Here is a 25094-nt window from a genome sequence, read left to right as displayed (position 1 = left end):
AACTAACGAAGAGAAGTGACATTTTTGAATGCTCCCCGGGGCCAAGGTGCTTTGGACGCCTGATGACCTCATGTGGTCCTCAGCACAGCCATAACTGAAGTCATCTTAGTTGGGGAAGGTTTTGGCTGCAAGGAAGAGAAAATCTGACTCATGGTGTCCTCAGCAACACAGGCGTTTGGTTATCTCATTAAACAAGAAGTTTGGAGGTGAGTGGTTCCAGGGACAGTTCTTCAGCAGCTCTGGTTTGGGGTTCTGTCATTTTCCTGGCCTTCCCTCAAGAAATGCCCCCATCACAAATGCCTTACCAAATGCCCCCCCTCCAAAGATAAGGAGGCGAATAAGGAGGAAAAAATTCCCAGAAGCCCCCAACAAATGTCCAGATGGTGCCCATCTAAGAGGGATGTTCCTGGCTGGCTCAGGCCATTGCTGGTTCACTCCATGGGAACAGGGGTGGGGCCATCTCCCTAAACACCTGTTTGATGCCTGAACAAAATCAGATTCCACTCGCGAGGGAGAAGCCCCCAGATGTTCTTCTCTCCTTGGTATGTGAACCGTTGACCTCCTTCTGGGTGGGGGGGTACAAGAGAGGGGAAGAAGGACATCTTATGGGTGGGGGGCATTTGGGCTGAGGCGATGGTGGTTTGCACTCAAGGGTGTGGGATGGCAGAGATAACATTTATTGAGCACCTACTGTGTAGCAGGCCCTGTGCTAAGGGATTTCATTCCCTCATCATTTAATTCAGCCCTTATAATAGTCTTATGAGGAAGGAACTGTCCTTCCCATTTTTCAGATGAGAAAACTGAGACCAAGCCTTGATCTCGTATGGTGAGAGGCTGGGCTGGAATAAATGCTAATGGCAACCGACTCCCACTGCTGCTCACTGAGGGTCCGGCACCCTGACAGGTGTGCCGCCTGGATCAGGTCACCTCCTCCTCACCTCATCCTCATTTCACCCATGAGGCATCTCGGCTAGAGGATGAGGCGCAGACCACCTGGGGTCACCCTGTTTAGCACTCGCCAAGATAAGCTGTGAACCCCGTTGCCAGAAGGCTGCCCTGTGGGGCTCCCCAAATTTGGAGAAAACCCTCCAGGGCCCGTTCCATGGCCTTTTTGGGATTATTGGCTTCACCGGCAAGTAAGCTGGATAAATAAACAAGTGGTTCAAGAAACTCCTTTTGACTCTTGATGTTCTAAATCTGCTGGAGGCCGCACGAGGGTCATCCAACTGCCTTGACAGCCGACATTAAACAGGCAAATAAATGAATCTTTAATATGATAGCAGGAAATGTTAAGTACTGTCAAGAAAAACAAACCGGTTCAAGGCAACAGACAAGGTTGGTGGGGCTGCTCGAGAACAGACAGGCAGACAGGGAGGGTTTCTCTGAGGAGATGACAACTGAGCAGGGACGGAGGGGTGAGGGGTGCAGTGAAAAGAGCCAGCTGTGCACAGATCTGAGAGGAGTGGCCAGCCAGAGGGAGGAGTGAGTGCAAAGGCCCTGAGGTGGGAGTGAGTCTGGCACACTCGTGAGGGCACAGGAGGTGGGTGTGGCTGGAGCAGAGCTAGGAGAGAGGAGGGCAGGGAGGTAACAGTGGTTGGGGGCAGGTCAAAGTCCTTACAGGACCCTGTGGGCTGAGCAACGTGGAACCATGGAGGTTCTGAGTAGGCTTCACTAGAGGATCTGACTGAGGTTCTAGAAAAGTCCTTCTGACTACTGTAAGAAGTATGCATTGCAGAGAGATGAGGGCAGAAGCCAGGAGGCCAGGGGAGAGTAACAACTCCTCCAAGGGCTATCAGTAAGATGAAACAAAACCTGCCTTAATTCACCAAGCAGTGAGTGGCAGACACAGGATTAGAATCAGACCTCCTGGGTCCTACCTCCACGCTCGGCCCCATGGCCTCGGAAAACTCACATGTGCTCAGCACTCCTAGTTTGTAATTCCCTTCACTGACAAGCTCTCGTGGATTCTTCACAGCAACCTGCCAAGGTAAAGTACAACTCTGACCTCTCTGTTCCCAGACAAGGAAGTGGCTTAAAAGAGGTGAAGTTCCCCGGCCAAGGTTAGTGCTAGTAGCTCAGTTGTGTCCAACTCTTTGTGACCCCATGGACTGTAGCCCGCCAGTCTCCTCTGTTCATGGAATTTTCCAGGCAAGAACACTGGAGTGGGTTGCCATTCCCTTCTCCAGGGGATCTTCCTGACCCAGGGATCGAACCCATGTCTCCTGCACTGGCAGGCGGATTCTTTACCACAGAGCCACCTGGGAAGCCCAGCCAGCACTCTAAGCACCAGGTAATGGTGACAATGGCCACTGTATTCTGAGTGTGTACTGTGCTCCGGAACAGGTGGTGGACTCAGGCTCATTGGTTTGTCCATTACAATTGTGAATGGGGGACTCAGAGCCAGATGCCCTGAGCTCTTGCGTCCCCTCCACCGTAGTTCAGTTCAATTCACTTCAGTCACTCATTCGAGTCGGACTCTTTGCAACCCCATGGACTGTAGCACGCCAGCCCTCCTTGTCCTTCACCAACTCCTGGAGCTTACTCAAATTCATGTCCATTGAGTCAGTGATGCCATCCAACCATCTCATCCTCGGTGGTCCCCTTCTCCTCCCGCCTTCAATCTTTCCCGGCATCAGGGTCTTTTCCAGTGAGTCAGTTCTTTGCAATCAGGTGGCCAAAGTATTATTGAAGGCAATATAGGGGTGATACAATCCAGCCCAACCCCACTGCACTTGGACCAACAGAATAGAAAACTAATTAATGGTCTCTAGCCCTTCTCACTTTCATGCATTGGAGAAGGCAATGGCAACACTCCAGTGTTCTTGCCTGGAGAATCCCAGGGAGGGGAAGCCTGGTGGGCTGCCGTCTGTGGGGTCGCACAGAGTCGGCAGCAGCAGCAGCCCTTCTGGGGTGGGGATGGGATGGTGGGGGGAGGGGGCGAGGGGAAGGCAGGGGGAGAGTCTTCCGTGGTGGCCGATACTTTGGTGGAGAGTGGAGGAAAGGCCCCTTCCTGCCCCTCCCACTTCTGTCTCTCCTCTCCCTCCATGGGACCCCTCATCTTAGCACTTGCCTCTCTATCCCCGCCACCCCTCCGTGCCCCCCATACTCCTTTCCTTCCTCTTCTTCAGGTCCCCCATCCCTGCTCAACAGCACCCACCGCCCCCCCGCAGGACCCCTCCCTCCCTGTAGTCCCCCTCTCTCTCCTACATCACCCCTCCCGTCGTCCGCCTTCCCTTCCAGCTAGCATCTCCCCTCCCCGGCAGCCGCACTTTCCACAGCTCGTCCGACCAAGCCCCCTCTCCAGGGCCAGCGGGTGGGAGCCTGCTCCTGGGAGCTGAGCCCGGGAGCGATCCCACCCGCCCTGGGGACACTGGAGCGCTCGCGGGCCCCGCCCCCGGTGGGTGGGCGGGGCGTGGGCTGGGGGCGGAGTCGGCCCCGGGACCCGGTCCCCTTGGCCCCGAAGCCCCCGAGCCAGCCTCCCGCGCTCCGCCGCTTCAGCCTGGACGCCAGCCCTGCCATGTCCTGGGCCGTGGTCTTCGGCCTCCTGGCCGCGCTGCTGCTGCTGCTGCTGCTGACCCGCCGCCGCACGCGGTGAGTGCCCCCCAAGCCGGCCGGGTCCCGGCTCCCCCCACAACCCGGCCGGCCCGCGCGGCCCCAGGCTAGACAAAGGGGCGTCTCCGCTCGGGCGCGCGCCCCCCGGCTGCAGCCAGGGGGTCGCCGACCCCGCTCAGGCCCGTGTCGGAGCCCCCTACCCCAGCTCCAGTTCCCCGGGCAGGAGGGGGTCACCTTCCCGCTGTCCCCGCCATCCCCCAGGCGAGGCTGGAGGTGGGGGTCCAGGTTCCGGTCAAGGGGGGCTTCTGCGCTCATCTCCCGTCCTGGGGAGAGGGCCGGGCCCAAAGTTGGGGAGACGCGCGCGGGAAGGTGCCGGGACAGGGGTCCCAGAGGGCTGATGACCCACTGCACACACTAACAGGGCTGGACCGCAAGAAGCTCAGGCCTGGCCCAGAGCTCCGCGCCAGTACCTGAGAAGGGGTTTCAGTGAGAACCCTGAGGGGTGCAGAGTGGGTGCGTGGACACGCTCCGTGTGACTCCCGGGTGGAAGAAGCCCTCTCCTGCCCTTCAGCCTCTGACTGCGTCCTGCAGCAGCTCTGCATCAGCCCCCAGCCGTGCTCTCAGCAGCGTGTGGGCAGCCTTGTTCCTCTCCCCATTACACAGATGGCAGGGTTGAGGCCAGGAAGGCAGAGGCTCTGAAGGATGCCCTCTTACCGGGCCTGGAACCACCTTCCACAGGATTCCCCGACCCAGGGGAAGGGGCTGAGTAGTCTCCGTGTTTCCTTCTGCCTGAGAAACGCACTCCTGGAAAGGGGGCTCCCTTCTGCTGAGGTCTGGTAGCCTGGCAGAGAAGGAGAACCAAATGTCTCATCTTCCTATGATTCTCCTGCTCCTTTGACAATCTGCCATTTAGGAGAAAAGTAAAATTTAAATCAAGGAGATGGCAGTTAAGTCTCTTTTTAAAAAATGTTTAAAAGATTAATTTGAACTGAACAAGGAATTACATTTGACTTAAGCATTTATCCCATTATAGATAAGACTGAAGCCCTTCTAACTACCCTCCCAACAATTCCGTACCTCTCCTGTTGATTAATTTGGGAGGAACCTTCCAGATCTTTTTAAGTACGCCTTTTATTTTACATTGGTTTTATATTACAGGAAAGTTGTACAAAGAGTTCCCAGATACCCTTCACCAAATTCCAGCTATTGTTAATGGCTTACGTTATCGTGGTACAATCATTAAAGCTAAAAAAACCAACACTGGCCTGTTAAAATTAGCCAGACTCCAAGCTTTATTTGAATTTCGTCTGTTTTTCCATTAACGTCTTCTTTCTGTGCCAGGATCTCATCCAGGGTGCCTCAGTGCCTTTGGTTGTCGTATCTTCTCAGCCTCCCAGCTTTTCTCATCCACTCAGACATTTGCCCATAGAAAACTCAGGGAAGTGAAAGTGTGTTTAAATCAGTGTGTCTGAAGCTTACAGAAATTTTCTGGAAACCTTTTAGTTTAAACAGTGTTGGTTGAATTTCCAAACAATGATTTCACCCTAGTTTTCTTCAACCTCTAGACATCTTTCCAGGTGAAACTTAAAACCATACATTCAATCATTTGCCTGGAAAAATGAAAAAGAAAAAAAGACCACAGATAAGTTTCCCCATGGATTATGAATTATTTTTGCTAAGTTGTCAGGCTTTTTGGAAATGCTGTAAAGAGTTGTTTTTGGACTGCACCTCTGCTGTTTTCCTCTAGAGTTTCGTTTTGACATCTGTCCATGTAGCTCTATGGACTTCCTTGGTGGCTTAGCTGGTAAATCCGCCTGCAATGCAGGAGACCTGGGTTTGATCCCTGGGTTGTACAGATCCCCTGGAGAAGGGAAAGGCTATGCACTCCAGTATTCTGGCCTGGAGAATTCCATGGACTGTACAGTCCATGGGGTCGCAAAGAGTTGGACACGACTGAGTGACTTTCACATATAGCTCTATGGTGGGTATGAGGGTCACTGACAGCTGGTGGGGAGCGTTTTGTAGACCATGGGGGCAGTTGCTTGGACCCTTGGAAGACCCCACAGGGACCCCAATTGAGACCCCCAGTCTCATTTTCTTCTTCCAGCTCAGCGAGGGGGTACTCTTGTTACCCTTGTTTTACAGAGGAGGAAACTGAGACTGGGTCACCTGGATTAAAAATCTAGGCTATAAGAATTTTTAATTTTCAGAAGAAATGAATTTTCACTCTTCCCACACATTTTATTCATGATCTGAATGCCCAAAAGTCTTAAACCACATGATGTTAAGATAGTAAGAGAAGCAGCTACAATCAGAAGATTCTTCAGTTCAGTTGCTCAGTCGTGTCCGACTCTTCGTGACCCCATAAATTGGAGCACGTCAGGCCTCCCTGTCCATCACCAACTCCCAGAGTTCACCCAAACTCATGTCCATCGAGTCGGTGATGCCATCCAGCCGTCTCATCCTCTGTCGTCCCCTTCTCCTCCTGCCCTCAATCCCTCCCAGCATCAGAGTCTTTTCCAATGAGTCAACTCTTCGCATGAGGTGGCCAAAGTATTGGAGTTTCAGCTTCAGCATCAGTCCTTCCAAAGAACACCCAGGACTGATCTCCTTTAGAATGGACTGGTTGGATCTCCTTGCAGTCCAAGGGACTCTCAAGAGTCTTTTCCAACACCACAGTTCAAAAGCATCCATTCTTCGGCATTCAGCTTTCTTCACAGTCCAACTTTCACATCCATACGTGACCACTGGAAAAACCATAGCCTTGAATAGATGGAAGGAAGGACAAATAATCAAGTGTTGGAAAAGAGAGACATGAGACTGATGCTGTGTAGACAGTGATTCAAAGTTTGAGTCAAAACACTCAAGGCCATGCTTCTCCCATGGCTCATTGCTCGCTCCTGGTCAGCACCCCAGGTGAGGTCCATTACCATACCTGACAGCTGGGGCTTAGGAAGGCTAAGTGACCTCCTTATGTCTGCATGAAAGTTATACTGTACATCTAGCTGGGTCCAAAACTGTTGCTTTTCTCATTCAAAGAAAAAAAAAGCACTGCTTCAGTCAGTCTGGAAAATCCCATGGACAGAAGAACCTGGTAGGCTATAGTCCGTGGGGTTGCAAAGAGTCGGACAATTGGGCAACTTCACCTCACCTTCACCTTCAGTCCAGTCAGTTACTCTTGTCTTTACTTTTGGCCTTTAAAAAAAAAAATCAAAACGTTTTTAATTATGAAAAATTTCAACTATATAGAAAAAATAAAAAGAATTGTATAGGAAACTCTTGCACCTGCCACTTGATTTGACAGTTGATAATATTTTTAATTACAAATATTATGATATCTCAACACTAAGTATTTCAGCATACATGTTAAAATTTCTTTTTTTAAAAAATAGATTTCTACTGTCTTTTTTTTTTTTTTTTTTTTTAGATGCACAACACATCTTGTGGGGTTTTAGTTCCCTCACTAGGGATCAAACCTGGGCCCTTGACAGTGAGAACAGAGTCCTAACCACTGGACTGCCAGGGAGTTCCCTAAAAGATAATTCTTTTTTTTTTTTTTTTCAGTTTATTATTTTTTTGGCTGTGCTGGGTCTTCACTCCTGTGTGGGCTTTTCTCTAGTTTTGGTGAGCAGGGGCCACTCTCTCGCTGTGGTACACAGGCCTCTCACGTCGGTGGTTTCTCTTGTTGAGGAGCACAGGCTCTAGCAGCCGGGGGCTAGTTGCAGCTCCCAGGCTCTAGAGAGCAAGCTGAGTAGTTGTTCAATGTGGGATTTTCCTGACCCAGAGATCAAACCTGTGTCTCTTGCATTGGCAGGCAGGTTCTTTACCTTTGAGCCACGAGGGGAGCCGCCCCCCGCCCCCGCCCCCAACCCAAAAGATAATTCTTAATATCTAGTTCCCAGTCCAAATTCAAATTTCTGCCATCAAGGTAAAGATTTTTCAAACCTGGCTCAGTTACCATGAATGTTTCCCCTGGTGTGAGTGTGGAGTTAGGAGGTCTTGGGTTGGGACTTGGAAGTCTAACTCCTGGGCCCTCTGGGGCTAATGCTCTCCCTTGTGAGTATCAGAAACATCCTTTCTACTTCCCGGGCCTTAGTCTCTCCATCTGTGCTCTGAGATGGCTCGTGCAGCTGGTCTCCCATTCCGGGCCTTAGTCTCTCCATCTGTGCTCTGAGATGGCTCGTGCAGCTGGTCTCCCATGCCCCATCCCACTGCAGCAGGACGAATGCATTGGTCTTCCTCTTTGTGCTTCTGTGGCTGCTGCAGGGAGCATTGGAAGAGGTCTCCTGGGTGGGAGACCCTTTTCGCTGGCGGGGGTGGGGGGCGGGGAATCAGAGGTCATGGTGGCATCAGATAAGGGTTCTTAGAGGCACAAGGGCTGCTCTGGGCCCTTCCAGGATATAGAATTACTGGGCACAAATAACTGTCTCATTTCAACGTGCAGTAACTGGAGGTCCCCAAATGGTAGTCCATGGCTGGATTCAGACCCAGGTGGGTCTGGTGTGCACCACACAGTACAAGGGGAGAAAACTGGGGGAGTCCACACACACAGTTCCAGATTTCCTGCTTCTCCTGGAAGATCTCGTGGCAATTGCCTGGCACTCAGCAGCAGAACTCTCTCTAAACCTTGCCACAGTCCCCACCACTCCCTATTGCCTCTCCAACACGCAACTTTTCTACTTATCGCTGTGCTTGCTCTACTGTTTCTTTCTTTATTATGCTGAGAAACAGTTCTATGAATCTGTGTCCGTTGCAAAAATGGGAAAACAACAAGCTAGAGCAAGCCAGCCATGTGGTTTTTCTACACCCTGGAGGCAACGAGAGGGAAAAGTGCAGAGGGTTGGGGGAGCCCTTGGTGAGCAGCCGGCAGCCTGCAAATGAATGCTGGGGAAGGAACGGGTTAAGCAGTTTAAACAGAAGCTCAGGAGGTTCTAACTCAACTGGGCAGCAAACAGCGTCTCTGGTCCCCCATGGAATCCTCCCCGAGGCCCTGAAGGAGTTGAGACTCCTGAGCAGAGAAGCCCGGCAATCCACCTACCCACACTGCTCAGCTAAAAGAGCAGCTTCTGTTCTGGGCCATCCAGAACATGGGCTGTGTGTCAGGCGCCTGACCTGCACTAGCTCCCTGAACCCTCTTTCAAGTCCGGGAGGCAGGTGCTGCTCATTGAGCGCCAACTGTGTGCTTGACTCATTCAACTGAGACATATGCATTAAGCGCCTACTATGTCCCAGACAGAGAAGGAAATGGCAACCCACTCCAGTATTCCCACTGTTCTCAGGACTAGGTCTATAAGAAGTGTCCACATTCTGCACAGAAAGGATGGGATACGTCAAGGGGCCCAAAGGTGGGTGTTTTCCAGGCATGACTTCCTCCCTGATTCTCTCAAAGTTTCAAGGGAGAGAGAGACGGGACAGGACGTGGGATTGGCGGTGGGGTCTGTGAGCAAATAATGAGCAGGTTTTGAGCACCAATGAGGAACTCTTGTGGTGAGAATCAAGGCTCCCGGGAGGATCAGAAGAGCTGCCTCCGTATCTGAACCAGAAAGGGCGGGCAGTGGTCCACCGAATGGGCCGGAGCTGTGGATGAGAGAGTCAAGCCCGGCATCCCTGTCCCCCAGGGTCTGGCGGTGCCTCAAATCAGTGAGAGTGTTAGTGGGCGAGGCTAGAGACCGCAGACCCCAAAATAGAGCCTCCTCCGCCCTGCTGGCCTCTGGCTGAGTCACCCTGGAATGTGACTGGGGCCTGAGTTGGATTCCAGGCCCGTGGGCTGAAGGAGCCGCTGGCACCTCAAGGGTCAGACGCCCGGGCCCCCAGCTTCCTGCCTTTGTCTGCGCCTCCTCGGGACTTTACTGGGGAAAGATGAGTGATGCCAGCAATAATAGCGGGCTCGCTGGGGAGCTCCGGTGGCAGCCTGAGTGAAAGGCATGGAAAGGAAGCCCCACCCACTCCCCAAAATAGGTCTTGGGCGAAAACCTCCTGCATCTGGGCAGGTCGCTGAAACCTCTCTGTGTCTCAGTCACTTCACCGGAAAAGTGGGGGTCCACGTGGCCACTTGGGGTGAATTGGGGCCAGGGTTGGATAAAGACTGTGGGCTCCGTAACCAGGCCTGCCTGGATTAGAGACCTAGACCCTCCACGGTGGGCCCTCGGGCAAGTGGCTTAGCCCCCTCTGGGCCTCAGTTTCATCTGCTGTAAAATGGGCTTGATAGGAATACTTCCTTCTGCAAAGAATACTGAAAGGTCGTTGCTGAACCACGAAAAGATGCTGATATCCTTGCCCTCTGGAGGAGAAGAATTCAATCCGGGGCCAGAGACGAGGCTTGATCGCTCAGAGCTTTTGTGTAATAAAGTTTTATTAAAGTACCCAGCAATTAGACCGATCGTGGAATGCAAAGTAGGAATGAGCCCAGGACAGGAAGGCATTGCCTGGAGGGTCAAATGGCAGACTCAGGACTTACGGAGTCAGCAGAAGTAGGCCCATATAGATTATCAGGCCCATCTGAAAAGTACAAAGTCAGAGCATAGAAAGAAAAGGCATAAAACGACACCACTTGGTTCTGGTCAGGGTGCCACCTCTTAACTCGAGTGTGATGCACCCATGAATCAATTCCTGGCACTTTGACAGCAGTGGGAGAAGAAAGAATAACCTGGTAAGGGCCTTCCCAGAGGGGCCCAAGCGACTGGCCCCTAGATCCCAATGTTTTTATCAGGACCTCCGTTCCTGGCTCAGATAGAGGCTTGCTTGACTCACACTGGGTCAGGAGTCATCTCCCGGAGTTCAGTTAGTGCCTGTTGGAAAGCTGAGAGCTGAGTTACATGATTAGCTAATTCTAAAGCTTTAGGAAAACTTTTCCATCGAGCAATTTCAGGAAGTACTAATCGTCCATCCTCGGACTGTAACCATCCTTTATCAGTCATCTTTGCTCCTCTTTTCTCATATCTTTCTAATTCTTCCTCAGTGTACTGTGGTTTTTCCTGTTCACAGTACCTGTCCAGATCAAAGGCATCTGCAGCGAGGGGTTTCGTTCTGGCTTGACAGCCAGCCAGCTGATTACCTTTGGCTTCTTTACTCGCATCCCTGCTGTGCCCTTTGCAATGCATAACAGCTATTTTTTTAGGACAATATATAGCAGTTAAAAGTCTCTGGATCTCTCTGAAATGCTTAATAGGTTCTCCTGTTGCCGTTTTAAATTCTTTCTTTCCATGTTGCAGCATGAGCATGTAAAGTCAAATAAGCATACTTAGAATCAGTATATTTACCTGCTGCCCTTTGCTTAACTCTAGAGCTCAGGTCAGAGCCACAAGCTCTGCTAGCTGAGCGCTGGTTCCCTGGGGGAGAGATTTTGCTTCTAAAACCTATTCAGCCATCACCACGGTGTAACCTGCTTTACACTTCCCCTCCCAAACAGAAGAACTGGCATCTGTAAATATTTCCATGTCAGGATTGTCTGACAGGATATCCATTAGATCTTCCCGAGCTGCATAAAGTTAGGAATTGGGAAAATCGTGATGAGGTGTTTCATTTTCCTTCTCAGGAAGGAAAGTGGCAGGATTTAAATTTACACAAACTTTAAGCTTAGTTACTGGTCCTTCTAACAACAATGACTGATATTTAAGAAGCCTACTGTCTCTCATCCAAGTATTAACCTTAGAATTTAAGATTCCAAAAAATAAAAATTAAAATTAAAAAAAAAAAGAATTTAAGATTCCACTCACATCATGAGAAGTCAGTACAGTAAGGTTTCGTCCATTAATTATTTTTAAAGCTTCAGGTGCTAATAAAGCCGCTGCCCCAATTACTCTTAAGCAGTGGGGCCACCCACGTGAAATTGCATCTGCTTCTCTACTTAGATAAACAATAGGTTGCAGGTGAGGCCCTCGGGGTTGTGTCAAAATTCCCAAGGCCATACCTTTTCTTTCAGTGACAAACAAATTAAATTCTGACCCTGTGGGCAAGCTCAAAGCGGGAGCTTGCAGGAGAGCAGTCTGAAGAGCCTTAAAAGCCTTTTGAGTATCTGGAGACCAAACCAGCTTGTCGGTTTGGGCCTGCTGAGTCTCAGCTATAAGTTTATATAAAGGCTGGGCAAGTTCCCCATAACCCGGAATCCAAATGCGACAGTAGCCTGTGATTCCCCAAAATCCTCTCAATTGTCTTAAAGTCATAGGTAGGGGATGATTTAGTATAGGTTTAATCCTCTTGGGGCCTATGGCCCTAGTCCTTTCTGATACGATTAGGCCCAGATATCTAACAGATTGTTGACAGAGCTGAGCCTTTTCTCTCGATGCCTAGTAACTGTAGCCTGCCAGAAAGTTTAAGAAATTTTCTGAGGCTTGTGAACAGGCTTCCTCTGTCTCAGCACAGAGCAGAATGTCATCTACATATTGTAGTACCACTGCTTCAGAGCTTCTTATCAACCTGCCTAGGAACTGGCTCTCCCAATACCAGTGAGCCTCAGGCCGCATCAGGCATCAGTCGTTATCACCAAGCAAGGAAACCTTTGGAAAATTCATGCTGTGGTTGTTCAGTCGCTCAGTTGCATCCGACTGTTTTGCGACCACATGGGCTGGAGCCCACCAGGATCCTCTGTTCGTGGGATTTTTCCAGGCAAGAACACTGGAGCGGGCTGCCATTTCCTTCTTCAGGGGAATCTTCCCAGCCCAGGGATGGAACCTGCGTCTCCTGCACTGGCAGGTGGGTTCTGTACCCCTGAGGCACCAGGGAAGACCCCTTGGAGAACGCATAGGACCTGCCATATAGCCGACGTACCCAAGAGTCACGTTGGTCCTGCTTCTCGGCCCCACTCCAGCTGCCCCCGGTTGCCAGGCACCGGGCACTGTTCTGTAACCGCTTCATCTTTGTCACAGCCCAATGTGGTCAGTAGTGTCAACACTCCAGTTTTACAGACTAGGAAACAGGCAGGAGAAGCAAAGTCTCATGGCCAGCAAGAAGCAGGGCTTGGAAGCCAGGAGGTGCTCAAGTCGGGCCCCTGACCTGTCCTGTCCCCTCCGAATCCCCGCTCTGGTGCAAAAGTCTCCACTCCTGTGTCCTTGGGCTCCGACCTGAGCTGGGCGGGGGCTGGTGCACACTGGGCTCCTCCCACCCGTGCTCTGCCATCCTGGAAACGGAGCCTTCGGGAGATGCTGGCTCCCAGAGAGATGAGGGGCGAACAGAAGGGTCCTCCGCCGCACCCCCTTCGAGTCCCAGAGCCGCCTGCACCTTTGTGAGTCTGCTCAGTGAGGGGCTCAGGGGCAGGGTGGGGGTGGGGAGAGGAGGCGGTGGCTGGGGAGATGCTTCCTGCTGCCCTGCGCCCTCACCCCTGCTGGGGCTTCCAAACTGCCCGGACTCCAACCCTCCAGTCTAGCCAGTCTCACCATCCACCACCTGTCTCCCTGTTTGGGTTATGTTGGGGAACAGTCAGACTGAGGAGGCAAGAGGCCATGGTGGAGGAAGGTAGGCTGGGATGGGGAAAAGGATGAAGGGAAGGTGGTCCCCCCTGGTCTGCTGGGCAAGGCACCAAAGCCCCCTGTCCTGGGAGCGGGGAAGTCGGATGCTAGGCCTGGCTCATGAGGGACTGCAGCCTCCACTCCCACCTATGTTGATTTAGTCTCCTGACACGTCTTCCTCCTGTCTCTCGCTCTTGCAACCTTTTTTGGGGGGATGGGGTTGTGTTGCGTGGCATGCACCATCTTAGTATCTGAGTTCCCCGACCAGGGATCGAACCTGTGTCCCATGCAGTGAAAGTGCAGAGTCCTAATCACGGGACACTCAGGGAATTCCCTCTTGCAACCTTTTAAAAGCATAATCACATTACTTCTTAAATCCTATTTCAAACCCTCCAGAGGGTCTCCATCACACTTGAAATAAAAGCCAGACTCTCTCCTTGGCCACTGGCCCTTCTGGTCCACAGGTCGTCTCCAGTCTTTCAGCCCCACAGTCTTCTCCATTCCAGCCACATGGGCTCCTGCTGCCTTGAGAGCCTCGCCCTGTGTGCTCCTACCCCAGGGCCTTTGCACTTGCTGTCCCCTCTGCCTGTAAAGTTCACCCCTCTCTTTCTTCAGGTCTCTGGTCTCATGGCACCTCCTTGGAGAGACCCTCCCTGACCACCCTCTCACTGTATCATATCACCTTCCTTTTTTATTTAATGAGATACAGTTCATCTACTATAAGATTCAGTCTTTCAAAACATATAATGAATTATGTGTTTTTAGTATCGTTTTTAGTAGAGGTTTTTAGTATCGTCACCAGTGGTGTGGCCATCACTGCTATCTAACTCCAGAGTATTTTCATTTCTCCAAAAAGAAACCTGGTCCTGATGAGCTGTCTCTCCATTCCCTTCTCCCCTCAGACCCTGGAGACCACAAATCTACTTTCCCTCTCCATTGGTTTGCCTTTTCTGGACATTCCATAGAAATAGACTCACACACTGTGTGGTCTTTTGTGTCTGGCTTCTTTCGCTCAGCATGGTGGTTGCAAGGTGATTCCACATTGTTGCAGGAATCTGGACTCCACTCCTTTTCATGACTGCATAATGTTCCACGGGATGAATACACCAGGCTGTGTTTGTCTGTTCATCAGTCAGTGGGCATTTGGGTTGGGTCCACTTTGGGGCTATTATGATTAATGTTACTATGAACAATAGTGTGTGTCTTGATGTATGAATGTGGTCCACTGGAGAAGGGAATGGCAAACCACTTCAGTATTCTTGCCTTGAGAACCCCATGAACAGTATGAAAAGGCAAAATGATAGGATACTGAAAGAGAAACTCCCCAGGTCATTAGGTGCCCAATATGCTACTGGAGATCAGTGGAGAAATAAGTCCAGAAAGAATGAAGGGATGGAGCCAAAGCAAAAACAATACCCAGCTGTGGATGTGACTGGTGATAGAAGCAAGGTCTGATGCTGTAAAAAGCAATATTGCATAGGAACCTGGAATGTCAGGTCCATGAATCAAGGCAAATTGGAAGTGGTCAAACAGGAGATGGCAAGAGTGAATGTCAACATTCTAGGAATCAGCAAACTAAAATGGACTGGAATGGGTGAATTTAACTCAGATGACCATTACATCTACTACTGTGGGCAGGAATCCCTTAGAAGAAATGGAGTAGCCATCATGGTCAACAAAAGGGTCTGAAGTGCAGTACTTGGATGCAATCTCAAAAACAAAGGAATGATCTCTGTTCGTTTCCAAGGCAAACCATTCAATATCACAGTAATCCAAGTCTATGCCCCAACCAGTAACACTGAAGAAGCTGATGTTGAACGGTTCTATGAAGACCTACAAGACCTTTTAGAACTAACACTCCAAAAAGATGTCCTTTTCATTATAGGGGACTGGAATGCAAAAGTCGGAAGTCAAGAAACACCTGGAGTAACAGGCAAATTTGGCCTTGGAATACGGAATGAAGCAGGGCAAAGGCTAATAGTTTTGCCAAGAGAACGCACTGGTCATAGCAAACACCCTCTTCCAACAACACAAGAGAAGACTCTATACATGGACATCACCAGATGGTCAACACCGAAATCAGATTGATTATATTCTTTGCAGCTCTATATATGGAAAAGCTCTATACAGTCAGCAAAAACAAGACCAGGAGCTGACTGTGGCCCAGATCAGGAACTCCTTATTGCCAAATTCAGACTTAAATTGAAGAAAGTAGGGAAAACCACTAGACCATTCAGGTATGACCTAAATCAAATTCCTTATAATTATACAGTAGAAGTGAGAAATAGATTTAAGGGACTAGATCTGATAGATAGTGTGCCTGATGAGCTATGGAATGTGGTTCGTGACATTGTACAGGAGACAGGGATCAAGACCATCCCCATGGAAAAGAAATGCAAAAAAGCAAAATGGCTGTCTGGGGAGGCCTTACAAATAGCTGTGAAAAGAAGAGAAGCAAAAAGCAAAGGAGAAAAGGAAAGATATAAACATATGAATGCAGAGTTCCAAAGAATAGCAAGAAGAAATAAGAAAGCCTTCTTCAGCGATCAATGCAAAGAAATAGAGGAAAACAACAGAATGGGAAAGACTAGAGATCTCTTCAAGAAAATTAGAGATACCAAGGGAACATTTCATGCAAAGATGGGCTCGATAAAGGACAGAAATGGTATGGACCTAACACAAGCAGAAGATATTAAGAAGAAGTGGCAAGAATACACAGAAGAACTGTACAAAAAAGATCTTCACGACCAAGATAATCACGATGGTGTGATCACTGACCTAGAGCCAGACATCCTGGAATGTGAAGTCAAGTGGGCCTTAGAAAGCATCACTATGAACAAAGCTAGTGGAGGTGATGGAATTCCAGTTGAGCTCTTTCAAATCCTGAAAGATGATGCTGTGAAAGTGCTGCACTCAATATTCCAGCACATTTGGAAAACTCAGCAGTGGCCACAGGACTGGAAAAGGTCAGTGTTCATTCCAATCCCAAAGAAAGGCAATGCCAAAGAATGCTCAAACTACCACACAATTGTACTCATCTCACACTCTAGTAAAGTAATGCTCAAAATTCTCCAAGCCAGGCTTCAGCAATATGTGAACCGTGAACTTCCAGATGTTCAAGCTGGTTTTAGAAAAGGCAGAGGAACCAGAGATCAAATTGCCAACATCCATCTGCTGGATCATCGAAAAAGCAAGAAAGTTCCAGAAAAACATCTATTTCTGCTTTATTGACTATGCCAAAGCCTTTGACTGTGTGGATCACAATAAACTGTGGAAAATTCTTCAAGAGATGGGAATACCAGAGCACCTGACCTGCCTCTTGAGAAACCTATATGCAGGTCAGGAAGCAACAGTTAGAACTGGACATGGAACAACAGACTGGTTCCAAATAGGAAAAGGAGTACATCAAGGCTGTATATTGTCACCCTGCTTATTTAACTTATATGCAGAGTACATCATGAGAAACGCTGGGCTGGAGGAAGCACAAGCTGGAATCAAGATTGCCGGGAGAAATATCAATAACCTCAGATACGCAGATGACACCACCCTTATGGCAGAAAGTGAAGAGGAACTCAAAAGCCTCTTGATGAAAGTGAAAGAGGAGAGTGAAAAAGGCTTAAAGCTCAACATTCAGAAAACGAAGATCATGGCATCCGGTCCCGTCACTTCATGGGAAATAGATAGGGAAACAGTGGAAACAGTGGCTGACTTTATATTTTGGGGCTCCAAAATCACTGCAGATGGTGACTGCAGCCATGAAATTAAAAGATGCTTGCTCCTTGGAAGAAAAGTTATGACCAACCTAGATAGCATATTGAAAGGCAGAGACATTGCTTTGCCAACAAAGGTCCATCTAGTCAAGGCTGTGGTTTTTGCAGTGGTCATGTATGGATGTGAGAGTTGGACTGTGAAGAAAGCTGAGCGCCAAAGAATTGATGCTTTTGAACTGTGGTGTTGGAGAAGACTCTTGAGAGTCCCATGGACTGCAAGGAGATGCAACCAGTCCATTCTGAAGGAGATCAGCCCTGGGATTTCTTTGGAAGGAATGATGCTAAAGCTGAAACTCCAGTACTTTGGCCACCTCATGCGAAGAGTTGACTCATTGGAAAAGACTCTGATGCTGGGAGGGATTGGGGGCAGGAGGAGAAGGGGACGACCGAGGATGAGATGGCTGGATGGCATCACCGACTCGATGGACATGCGTTTGAGCGAACTCCAGGAGTTGGTGATGGACAGGGAGGCCTGGCGTGCTGCAGTTCATGGGGTCGCAAAGAGTCGGACACGACTGAGCGCCTGAACTGCACTGACTGACATGTGCATGTGTGTGTTCGATTATTTGGATTGTTGCTGGGTCGCATAGTCACTCTTCCTTTCAAGAAACTGCTAGTTTAGTTTCTGGAGCAGCTGCACCATTGTACATTCGCACCAGAAATACATGAGGATTCCATTTCTCCACATTCTTGCCAGCCCTTATTTCCCTTTTTCTGTTTTATAACGATGGCCTCTTAGTGGACTTGAAGTGGTGCTACATGTTGTTTTGATTTGCATTTCCCCAGTGATTCATGATGTAGGGCGTTTTTTTCATGTGCTTCCTGATCATTTGTGTATCTTCCTTGGAGAAGTGTCTATGCAGATTCCTCTGTGTATTTTTAAATCGGGTTCTTCGTTTTGCTCATTGCCATGCTCTCCAACCTCATCCTCTCTTGGTGGACATGACAGGAAGTGTGAGATGACCAGGACCCTGGTCCTTGCTGGCTCACACGGAGAGCTCTGTATCCTTATACACCTGCAGGGAGATGACCACCTTGATTGGACCCCCTGATATGTTGCAACATCAAATGGTTCCCCAGCTTCTACTCTCAGACCCCTGTGGTCAGTTCCCTACTCAGCAGTAAAAGGAGCCTTGTAAAAACCTGAGCAAATCCTATCCCTCCTCTGCTCCCACCTCAGAGAAAAAGCTAAAGACCCAAGCGTTGCCTCCAAGACCGCATTTGGTCTGGCCTCTGTTACCACCCTGGCTCAGCTTCCGCTATTTCTTGCTGCTGCCAATCCAGCCACACTGGCCCCCTCACCGTTCTTTGAACACACCAGGCGTGGTCCAACCTCAGGGCCTTTGCACTTGCTCTGTCTGCCTGGGAGTCTCCTTTTAGCCCTCCGTGTGGCTCCCTCCCTCTCTGCCTTCAAGTCTTTGATTAACTGTCTCCTCAGGGAGGCCTTGTTCTTGTTCAGCCACTAGATCACGTCCACTCTTTGTGACCCCATGGACTGCGGCACGCCAGGCTTCCCAAGGTCTCTGCCTCGCGCTCGTTATCTTCTTCTGGGCTTTATCCAATGGTGACAAGTGCCGTGACTTCTGCAGGCGACCTGGCGAGCCTCCCCTGGACCTGGGCAGTATCCCCTGGCTGGGCCACGCCTTGGAGTTTGGAAAAGATGCTGCCGGCTTCCTCACTAGGATGAAGGAGAAGCACGGGGACATCTTTACTGTAAGTGCCTCTTGGGAAAGAAGGGGATGAGCAACTGGACCAGGCGTACCTGCTGTTTACTGATTTCTTCAATATCCATCCATATGCTAACTGTCCAGTGGGCCAGCCAACCTTCTGTATGCCTATCCAACTGTACTCCAACACTCACCTAACACACATCCCTTCATTACCCCTCCAGCATCTTCCCAACACCCGGCTGTGCATTCAAGATCTATCAAATGCATGCACATTCATCTAACTGACCTCTATCCATTCATTCAACGTCTATCACATATCCACTCATCCAGCATCTTATCCTTTGTGTCTCTGCCCAGTATCTAAGCAGCCTTCTTCCTTCTTAGTATCTATCTAGTATTCATTTGTATATTCCATTTCCATCAAACCTCTATCCACCTTTCTAAATATCTATCCATTATCTGTCTGTTCATTTATTTGTCACCCAATCCTCCATCTGTCTACTCAGATTTATCTGGTGTTCTTCCACTCATGGACCCAGCATCCCTCCACCCTTCATCCACAGATTCAGTTTTGAGCAGCTTCCATTCTCCTACTTACCTGCCCATGTGGCCATTCATCGCCACCGCCACCCAGCATTCGGTTATCCATCCTCTCAACATCCAGTGTCTGTCCACTTTGTACACGTATATTTATGTCTGTCTCCATCCACCACTTCAGTATCCTGACAGTCAGCTGATCCATCCACTTCCATGTATCCTTCTAACTTTCATCTATCCAACATTTTCCTTTCAGTCTGTTGACCCAGTGTCCACTTAGCACCCTGCCATCCATGAACCCAACATTCATTTATACATTTCGTTTGCAACCAACTTGTAGCCACCCATCCATCCATCTTTCCATCCAGTGTATATGCAGTGATCTGTCCTTCCACTTATCCACCCATCTAACTATCCATCCAGAAGCAATTTTTTCTTGGGTATTGGGCCTGCCTTTTATAAGAGTTTGATTAACATGATGCATGGACCACATTTTGAAAACAGGGCCAAGACAATGGGTCGTTACAGTTGTGACACCCTCCACCGACATCTGAGGGGAAATACCCTTACCTTTGTTGACTACAGGATCACAGTTCTCCAGTTTCCTTCCCATCTTGAGTAGTGTGTTATATACAGAGTTCAGCCTCCCGAAGAAGTAGATAGTACTTTCACATCCACTAGCATTTACCCAACAATATCCTTCCTTCCTTCCATCCATGCACACACACACACACACACACACACCTGTAATGGACCCACTACCATTTATCCACCAACATTCTTTAATCCCTCCATCCATCCATGTATTCATCTACCCAGTTCATCCATCCGTCCATCACTCCTTCTGTCCTTCCATTCATTAGCCCATTCATCCATCCATACATTCACCCACATGAACCTATAATGTATCCACCAGCATTTATCTACCAACATCCATCCATCCATCCTTCCATCCATCCATCCAGTCCATCCACCTGTGATGCACACAGGTCCATCTGCTGCCTTCTGTGGACAGACTGTCTCCTGGCTGCTGGAAATACAACAACCAAGACAACCAAGGCAGATGCTTACACGTGAGGTAGTTAAGAGCATAAACTTTAGTGCAAAAAAGTGCTGAATCCCAGTCCCAGCTCTGCCACTTCTCAGCTGTGTCATCTTGGGCACAATTTGTGCCCTCTCTAAGCCTCACATGTCAGCTTTAAGTGGGTAAATGATAGTCCCTGCCTCCCAGCGTGGTCATGAGGGGTAGATGAAGGGACCTTGTCTGTAACATACTTGGTGGGGCCAGTGCCTGGCACAGGGAAACCCTCGGCCCCCTGAGAACCGATGTTGCACACGGCTGTGCTCCTCGCTCCATCCCCGCCCGCTCCCCAGGTGCTGGTGGGCGGCAGGCACGTCACGGTCCTCCTGGATCCCCACTCCTACGACGCGGTGGTGTGGGAGCCCCGCAGCAGGCTGGACTTCCACGCCTACGCCGTCTTCCTCATGGAGAGGATTTTCGACGTGCAGCTTCCGCATTATAACCCCGGTGATGAAAAGTCCAAGATGAAACCGTGAGTGGCTGCAGATGGCACCCGATGGGTGGGCCCGGGTGGTCAGTCAGCTTCTACCTGTGTGGTTCAAGTCCTGCATGGGCTGAACCGGTCTCCACAACAGGTGTCCAGTAAAGACTTTTCATTTTGGACTTCCCTGGTGGTCCAGTGGTTAAGACTCCTTGCCGGAATGCAGGGGACATGGGTTCAATCCCTGGTTGGGGAAGATCCCACATGCCTTGTGGTGTGACCAAAAAAAAAAAAAAAAAAGATGTTTTGTTTTGAGAAAACAAAAACAAAGCAAAAAACAAAATGCAGGGAATTGAAGAAGAATTCTTTCCTTTTCAAGAGGCAGGGCTGATTTTTAGTAGAAGACTGGGGTTGGTGTCAGCCAGACCTGGATTCAAATCCCAGCTTTCCCACTGCTTATCTTTGTGACTTTGGGCAAGTCACCCACCCTCTCTGAGCCTCTGTTTCTGCATCCGTCAAATGGAAGTAGTAGGGTGATTAATGTTTTTGAGTCCATACTCTGTGCTGGGCATCATATGATCTCATGAGTCTTCCTAGCAATTCTGAAGGGTAACTTATGGCCCCATTTTATAGATGAGGACACCAGGGCTCAGAGAAGAGAAGCGACTTGCCTGAGGTCACACAGCAGGTCCCAAAACATAAAGGATGTTCACAACGACAAAAGGACCTGTGAGCACATCTACTGTCTTCAATCACATGCTAGTCATTGTCTTAGATTCACAAGCACAGAATGACACCAACTTCCCTTTGAAAATGAAAGTGAAGTCGCTCAGTCGTGTCCGACTCTTTGTGACCCCGTGGACTGTAGCCTACCAGGTTCCTCCGTCCATGGGATTTTCCAGGCAAGAGTACTGGAGTGGGTTGACATTTCCTTCTCCAGGGGATCTTCCCAACCCAGAGATCGAACCCAGGTCTCCCACATTATAGGCAGACACTTTGCCCTCTGAGCCACCAGGGAAGTCTGGTGGCTTCCCTTTGATAGGCACGTGTTCATATCTGTGCAACAGCCTTAGAGGTAGGTATTTTTTTATCCATATTTTACAGATGAGAAAACTGAGGGTCAGAGAAGTGACAGGACATACCCAAGGTCAGCTACTAGCAAGTGGCAGAGCTGGGATTTGAACCCAGGTCTGCTGTGTCCACAGCCCATTCTCCTCCCCACAAGATACTGAGGAGAAAAGACTGCATCTGCGCCTAAAGAGTGCATGCGGCCTGGCGGTCATCTTTAGACAGAGTCACCTCCTGGAGTCAGGAAAAGCATCTAGGGGTCTGGGTTTTGCAGGACTGCTAAAGCTGAGGAGAGGCCAGCATTGTAAGGTGAATATTGATGAGAGGCAGTACTCTGTCTGACCTTGGCTTTGTGGAGCAGATTTTAGGAGTATTCCTGAGCCTGAGTGTCCTGGATCCCGCTATTCCAATGGTCCCATTAGCAACAAGAGTCCACAGTTAGTTCACGGCATGCTATCCCCTGACCCAGGGAAGATCCCAGTTTCCTCCAGCGTCTGTTCCCAGGAGCTTCTGGGCTTTTCTTGCAAGCTGGCATGAGGTCCTCTGGGCATGGCTGCTGCCTCTGTTGATGACCACAGTCCCCACTGAGGACTCCCGCTTGGAGTCGAGGTATCAGTGTTGATCACTGAGCCAGCAGCTCCCAGGTACCGAGCACTGTGTTAAGCCCTTTAACATATTGTCTCACGTGGGTCATGTCTATTGTTTTTCCAGTAATGAAACATCCAAAAGCTTTTATTATCTGGAAGTTCACAAAACCTCCCTGGAAGTCTTCCCATCTTGAATTCTCAAAAAAACCAGGGGCTTGCGCTATCTAAAGGGATCTATCGTATTTCCAAACAGCAGGGGGCGACAGAGAGCTGGAGCGCCTGATTGCGACACTAGTACTGTTCTTGTTGTTGCCACCAGGTGGCGCTGTTGAACGTTGGCTCTGCACCACCCCGTGGACTCTTCACTAGACGCAGTGGTACCCTTTGAGGTTTAGGTTCTTGCAAACTGTAGAGGGGCCTTAAACTTAGACAGAAGACCTCATCTTTCCCAGCTTCTAATCATATGCTCAGTCATGGCTCAATGTTGAATGTTGTGGAGGCTCAGGACAGAGAGGCTTCTAGCTTCAGCCACACGTTCTCCCAGAACTGGTCCTCTCCGCAGAATCCTAGGTACATAAATAATAAGACCAGATCACCAGCCATATCCCCTTACTCTGCATGTAGCCTTCACTCAGAGTCATGACTTATCAGCAGTCCTTGGTTGGGGACACTTTATCCAAACAGATCTCCCTAACTTTGAACCTCAAGGAGAAATGGTTGGTTTCTTAGTTATATCTCTTCTGTAAGTCTATGGGTTCCTTATCTAAGCAAGGATGACTATCATGGTTAAGCATTCAGACTCTGGAGTTGGGCAGATCAGGGTTTCAGTCTCAGCTCTATCACTTACTGTCTGGGTGACCTTGGGCAAGTTACTGTCTTCTCTGTCCCTCAGTCTCTCCATCTGTAAAATGGGTATCATAATAGGAACTGCTATCCCTGGTGTGGTCAAAAGATGAAGTGAGATCGTTGTGTTTGGCACAATAAATAATAACTGTTGCCATTGTTGGCAGTGATAGAAATAATAATATCATTCTGTTTCCAAAGAGGAGCGGGAGCCCCGGGACTCTGAGGTCTGGGGAAGGAGGTGCTTGTGTGCATATATGTATATTTTTGGAAGCTGCACTCTCACTCCTTTGCTCCTTGCCCCAGGACTCTCCTCCACAAAGAGCTGCAGGCGCTCACGGATGCCATGTATACCAACCTCCGCACTGTCCTGCTGGGTGACACTGTGGAAGCGGGCAGTGGCTGGCACGAAATGGGGCTCCTCGAGTTCTCCTACGGCTTCCTGCTCAGGTGAGCCCCGCACTCTGGACCGCCGTGAAGAGTGGCCAAGGGCACCAAGAGGACTTTATGGGTGCAGAAGCAGTTTGGGATGCTCCAAAGCCAAGGCTGCAAGATGCCCTTCTGTACCTGGGACTCTGAGTGGTTGCCTGGTCCTCAGCCTATGGGCCGTAAAGGAGACACAGGCCAGGAAAGGGGCCTTGCTGGTCACCCAGATGCTTGGCAAAGATGGCCAATGTGACTGGAGCCTAATGAGCTGAGGAGATGGGGCAGGGCAACGAGGATGAAGTTGGCAGAAACCAGGTCTCACAGAACCTCAAAGCTATGGAATTTATTCTAAGTAAGATGAGTGACGTTGGGGCGTAAGCAGGGGATGTGACACTATTGGATGTAGAACTGGTTTTTTGAATATTTGTCTATTTCTCTGGCTGTGTTGGTCTTGGCTGTGCAGGTGGGATCGTCATTGTGATGTGCCGGCTCAGTAGCCCCATGGCACGTCAGATCTCAGTTCCCCAACCAGGGAGCAAACCCGTGTCCCCTGCACTGGAAGGCGGGCTCTTAACCACTGGACCACCGGTGAAGTCCTGGACTTAGAGCTTTAAAAGCTCTCTTTGTCTGCTGGATGGAGACTGGATCATAGCTCGGGTGGGTCACAACACGAGAGAGGCCGGGGGACCTGTTAGAAGGCTGCTGTAGTTGCCCAGGTAGACAGGATAGTGCTCTGGACCAGGCCATGGGGAGAACTGGGACAGCTTTGGGCTTCCCTGGTAGCTCAGTTGGTAAAGGACCTGCCTGCAATGCAGGAGACCCTGGTTCAATTCCTGGTTTGAGAAGATCCGCTGGAGAAGGGATAGGCTACCCACTCCAGTATTCTTAGGCTTCCCCTGTGGCTCAGCTGGTAAAGAATCCACCTGCAATGTGGGAGACCCTGGTTCAATCCCTGGGTTGGGAAGATCCCCTGGAGAAGAGAAAGGCTACCCACTCCGGTATCCTGGACTGGAGAATTCCAAGGACTGTATAGGGTCACAAAGAGTCGGACACGACTGAGCGACTTTCACTTTCACTTCACTCTGGGGGATGAGGTTGATGGGACCTGCTGAAGGACTTGATGGCCCAGTGGATAGAGGAACATGGCCACAGGTAGTGAGGAAAAGAGATTCAGTAAGGACAGTACATTGATTTTTGGTGGCACCATTAATGACCAGCACCTCATAAAAGCAAGACATTTCAACCACTCGAAAAAATAACAGCAACACAGTTTCAGAATAAAGGACAGGCATTTGCTGACACATATGAGTACCCTGGGACGTTTATGACACATGTGTACATGTAGGATCAGTGGGTGCTAATCATTTAATCTGCATAATAGCTCTATGAAGCAGATGCCTCAGAAACCCCATTTGATGGATGAGAAAACTAAGGCCTGGAAAGCCTAGGTCATTTGCCCAGAGTCTCACAGTTGGGACCCTGGGGGGGCTGGCTGCAAAGCCTACACCCTCAAGCATGACCCTTGCTGGGTTCATTTTTTCTCATTTCACCCTGGACTGGCGCAGATACCTTCAAGGGCTATGACTGGTCTGGGTGATGCTGGTGTGGTCCACCCTATCATCGTATGGTGGGGAGACTGAGGTCCAGAGAGGCCCCCCAAAGCAAGATCACAGTGGGGAGCCCCCAGATCTCCTAG

The 25094-nt window shown here is 49.7% G+C and overlaps 1 protein-coding gene across 2 annotated transcripts in view; it reads left to right on the top strand.

Annotated features, from left to right (window-relative positions):
* The first annotated feature begins 1802 nt into the window (after positions 1 to 1802).
* The window catches only part of PTGIS (prostaglandin I2 synthase), a 54137-nt gene continuing 30845 nt past the window's right edge, over positions 1803 to 25094 (top strand). Inside the window, exons 1-4 of one of the 2 annotated variants that reach the window (XM_061437920.1) lie at positions 1803 to 1987; positions 18355 to 18478; positions 20347 to 20525; positions 23279 to 23422. In XM_061437920.1, coding sequence (XP_061293904.1) covers positions 18449 to 18478; positions 20347 to 20525; positions 23279 to 23422 — 353 coding nt within the window. In that variant the 5' untranslated portion in view covers positions 1803 to 1987; positions 18355 to 18448. Of the gene's footprint in view, positions 1988 to 3442; positions 3592 to 18354; positions 18479 to 20346; positions 20526 to 23278; positions 23423 to 25094 lie in introns of those variants that run through there. The other variant, XM_061437919.1, reaches the window with a different exon arrangement.

Source organism: Bos javanicus, chromosome 13 (assembly GCF_032452875.1).
Source record: "Bos javanicus breed banteng chromosome 13, ARS-OSU_banteng_1.0, whole genome shotgun sequence".
NCBI lineage: Eukaryota > Metazoa > Chordata > Mammalia > Artiodactyla > Bovidae > Bos > Bos javanicus.
This window is presented reverse-complemented; position numbering and strand designations above follow the sequence as displayed.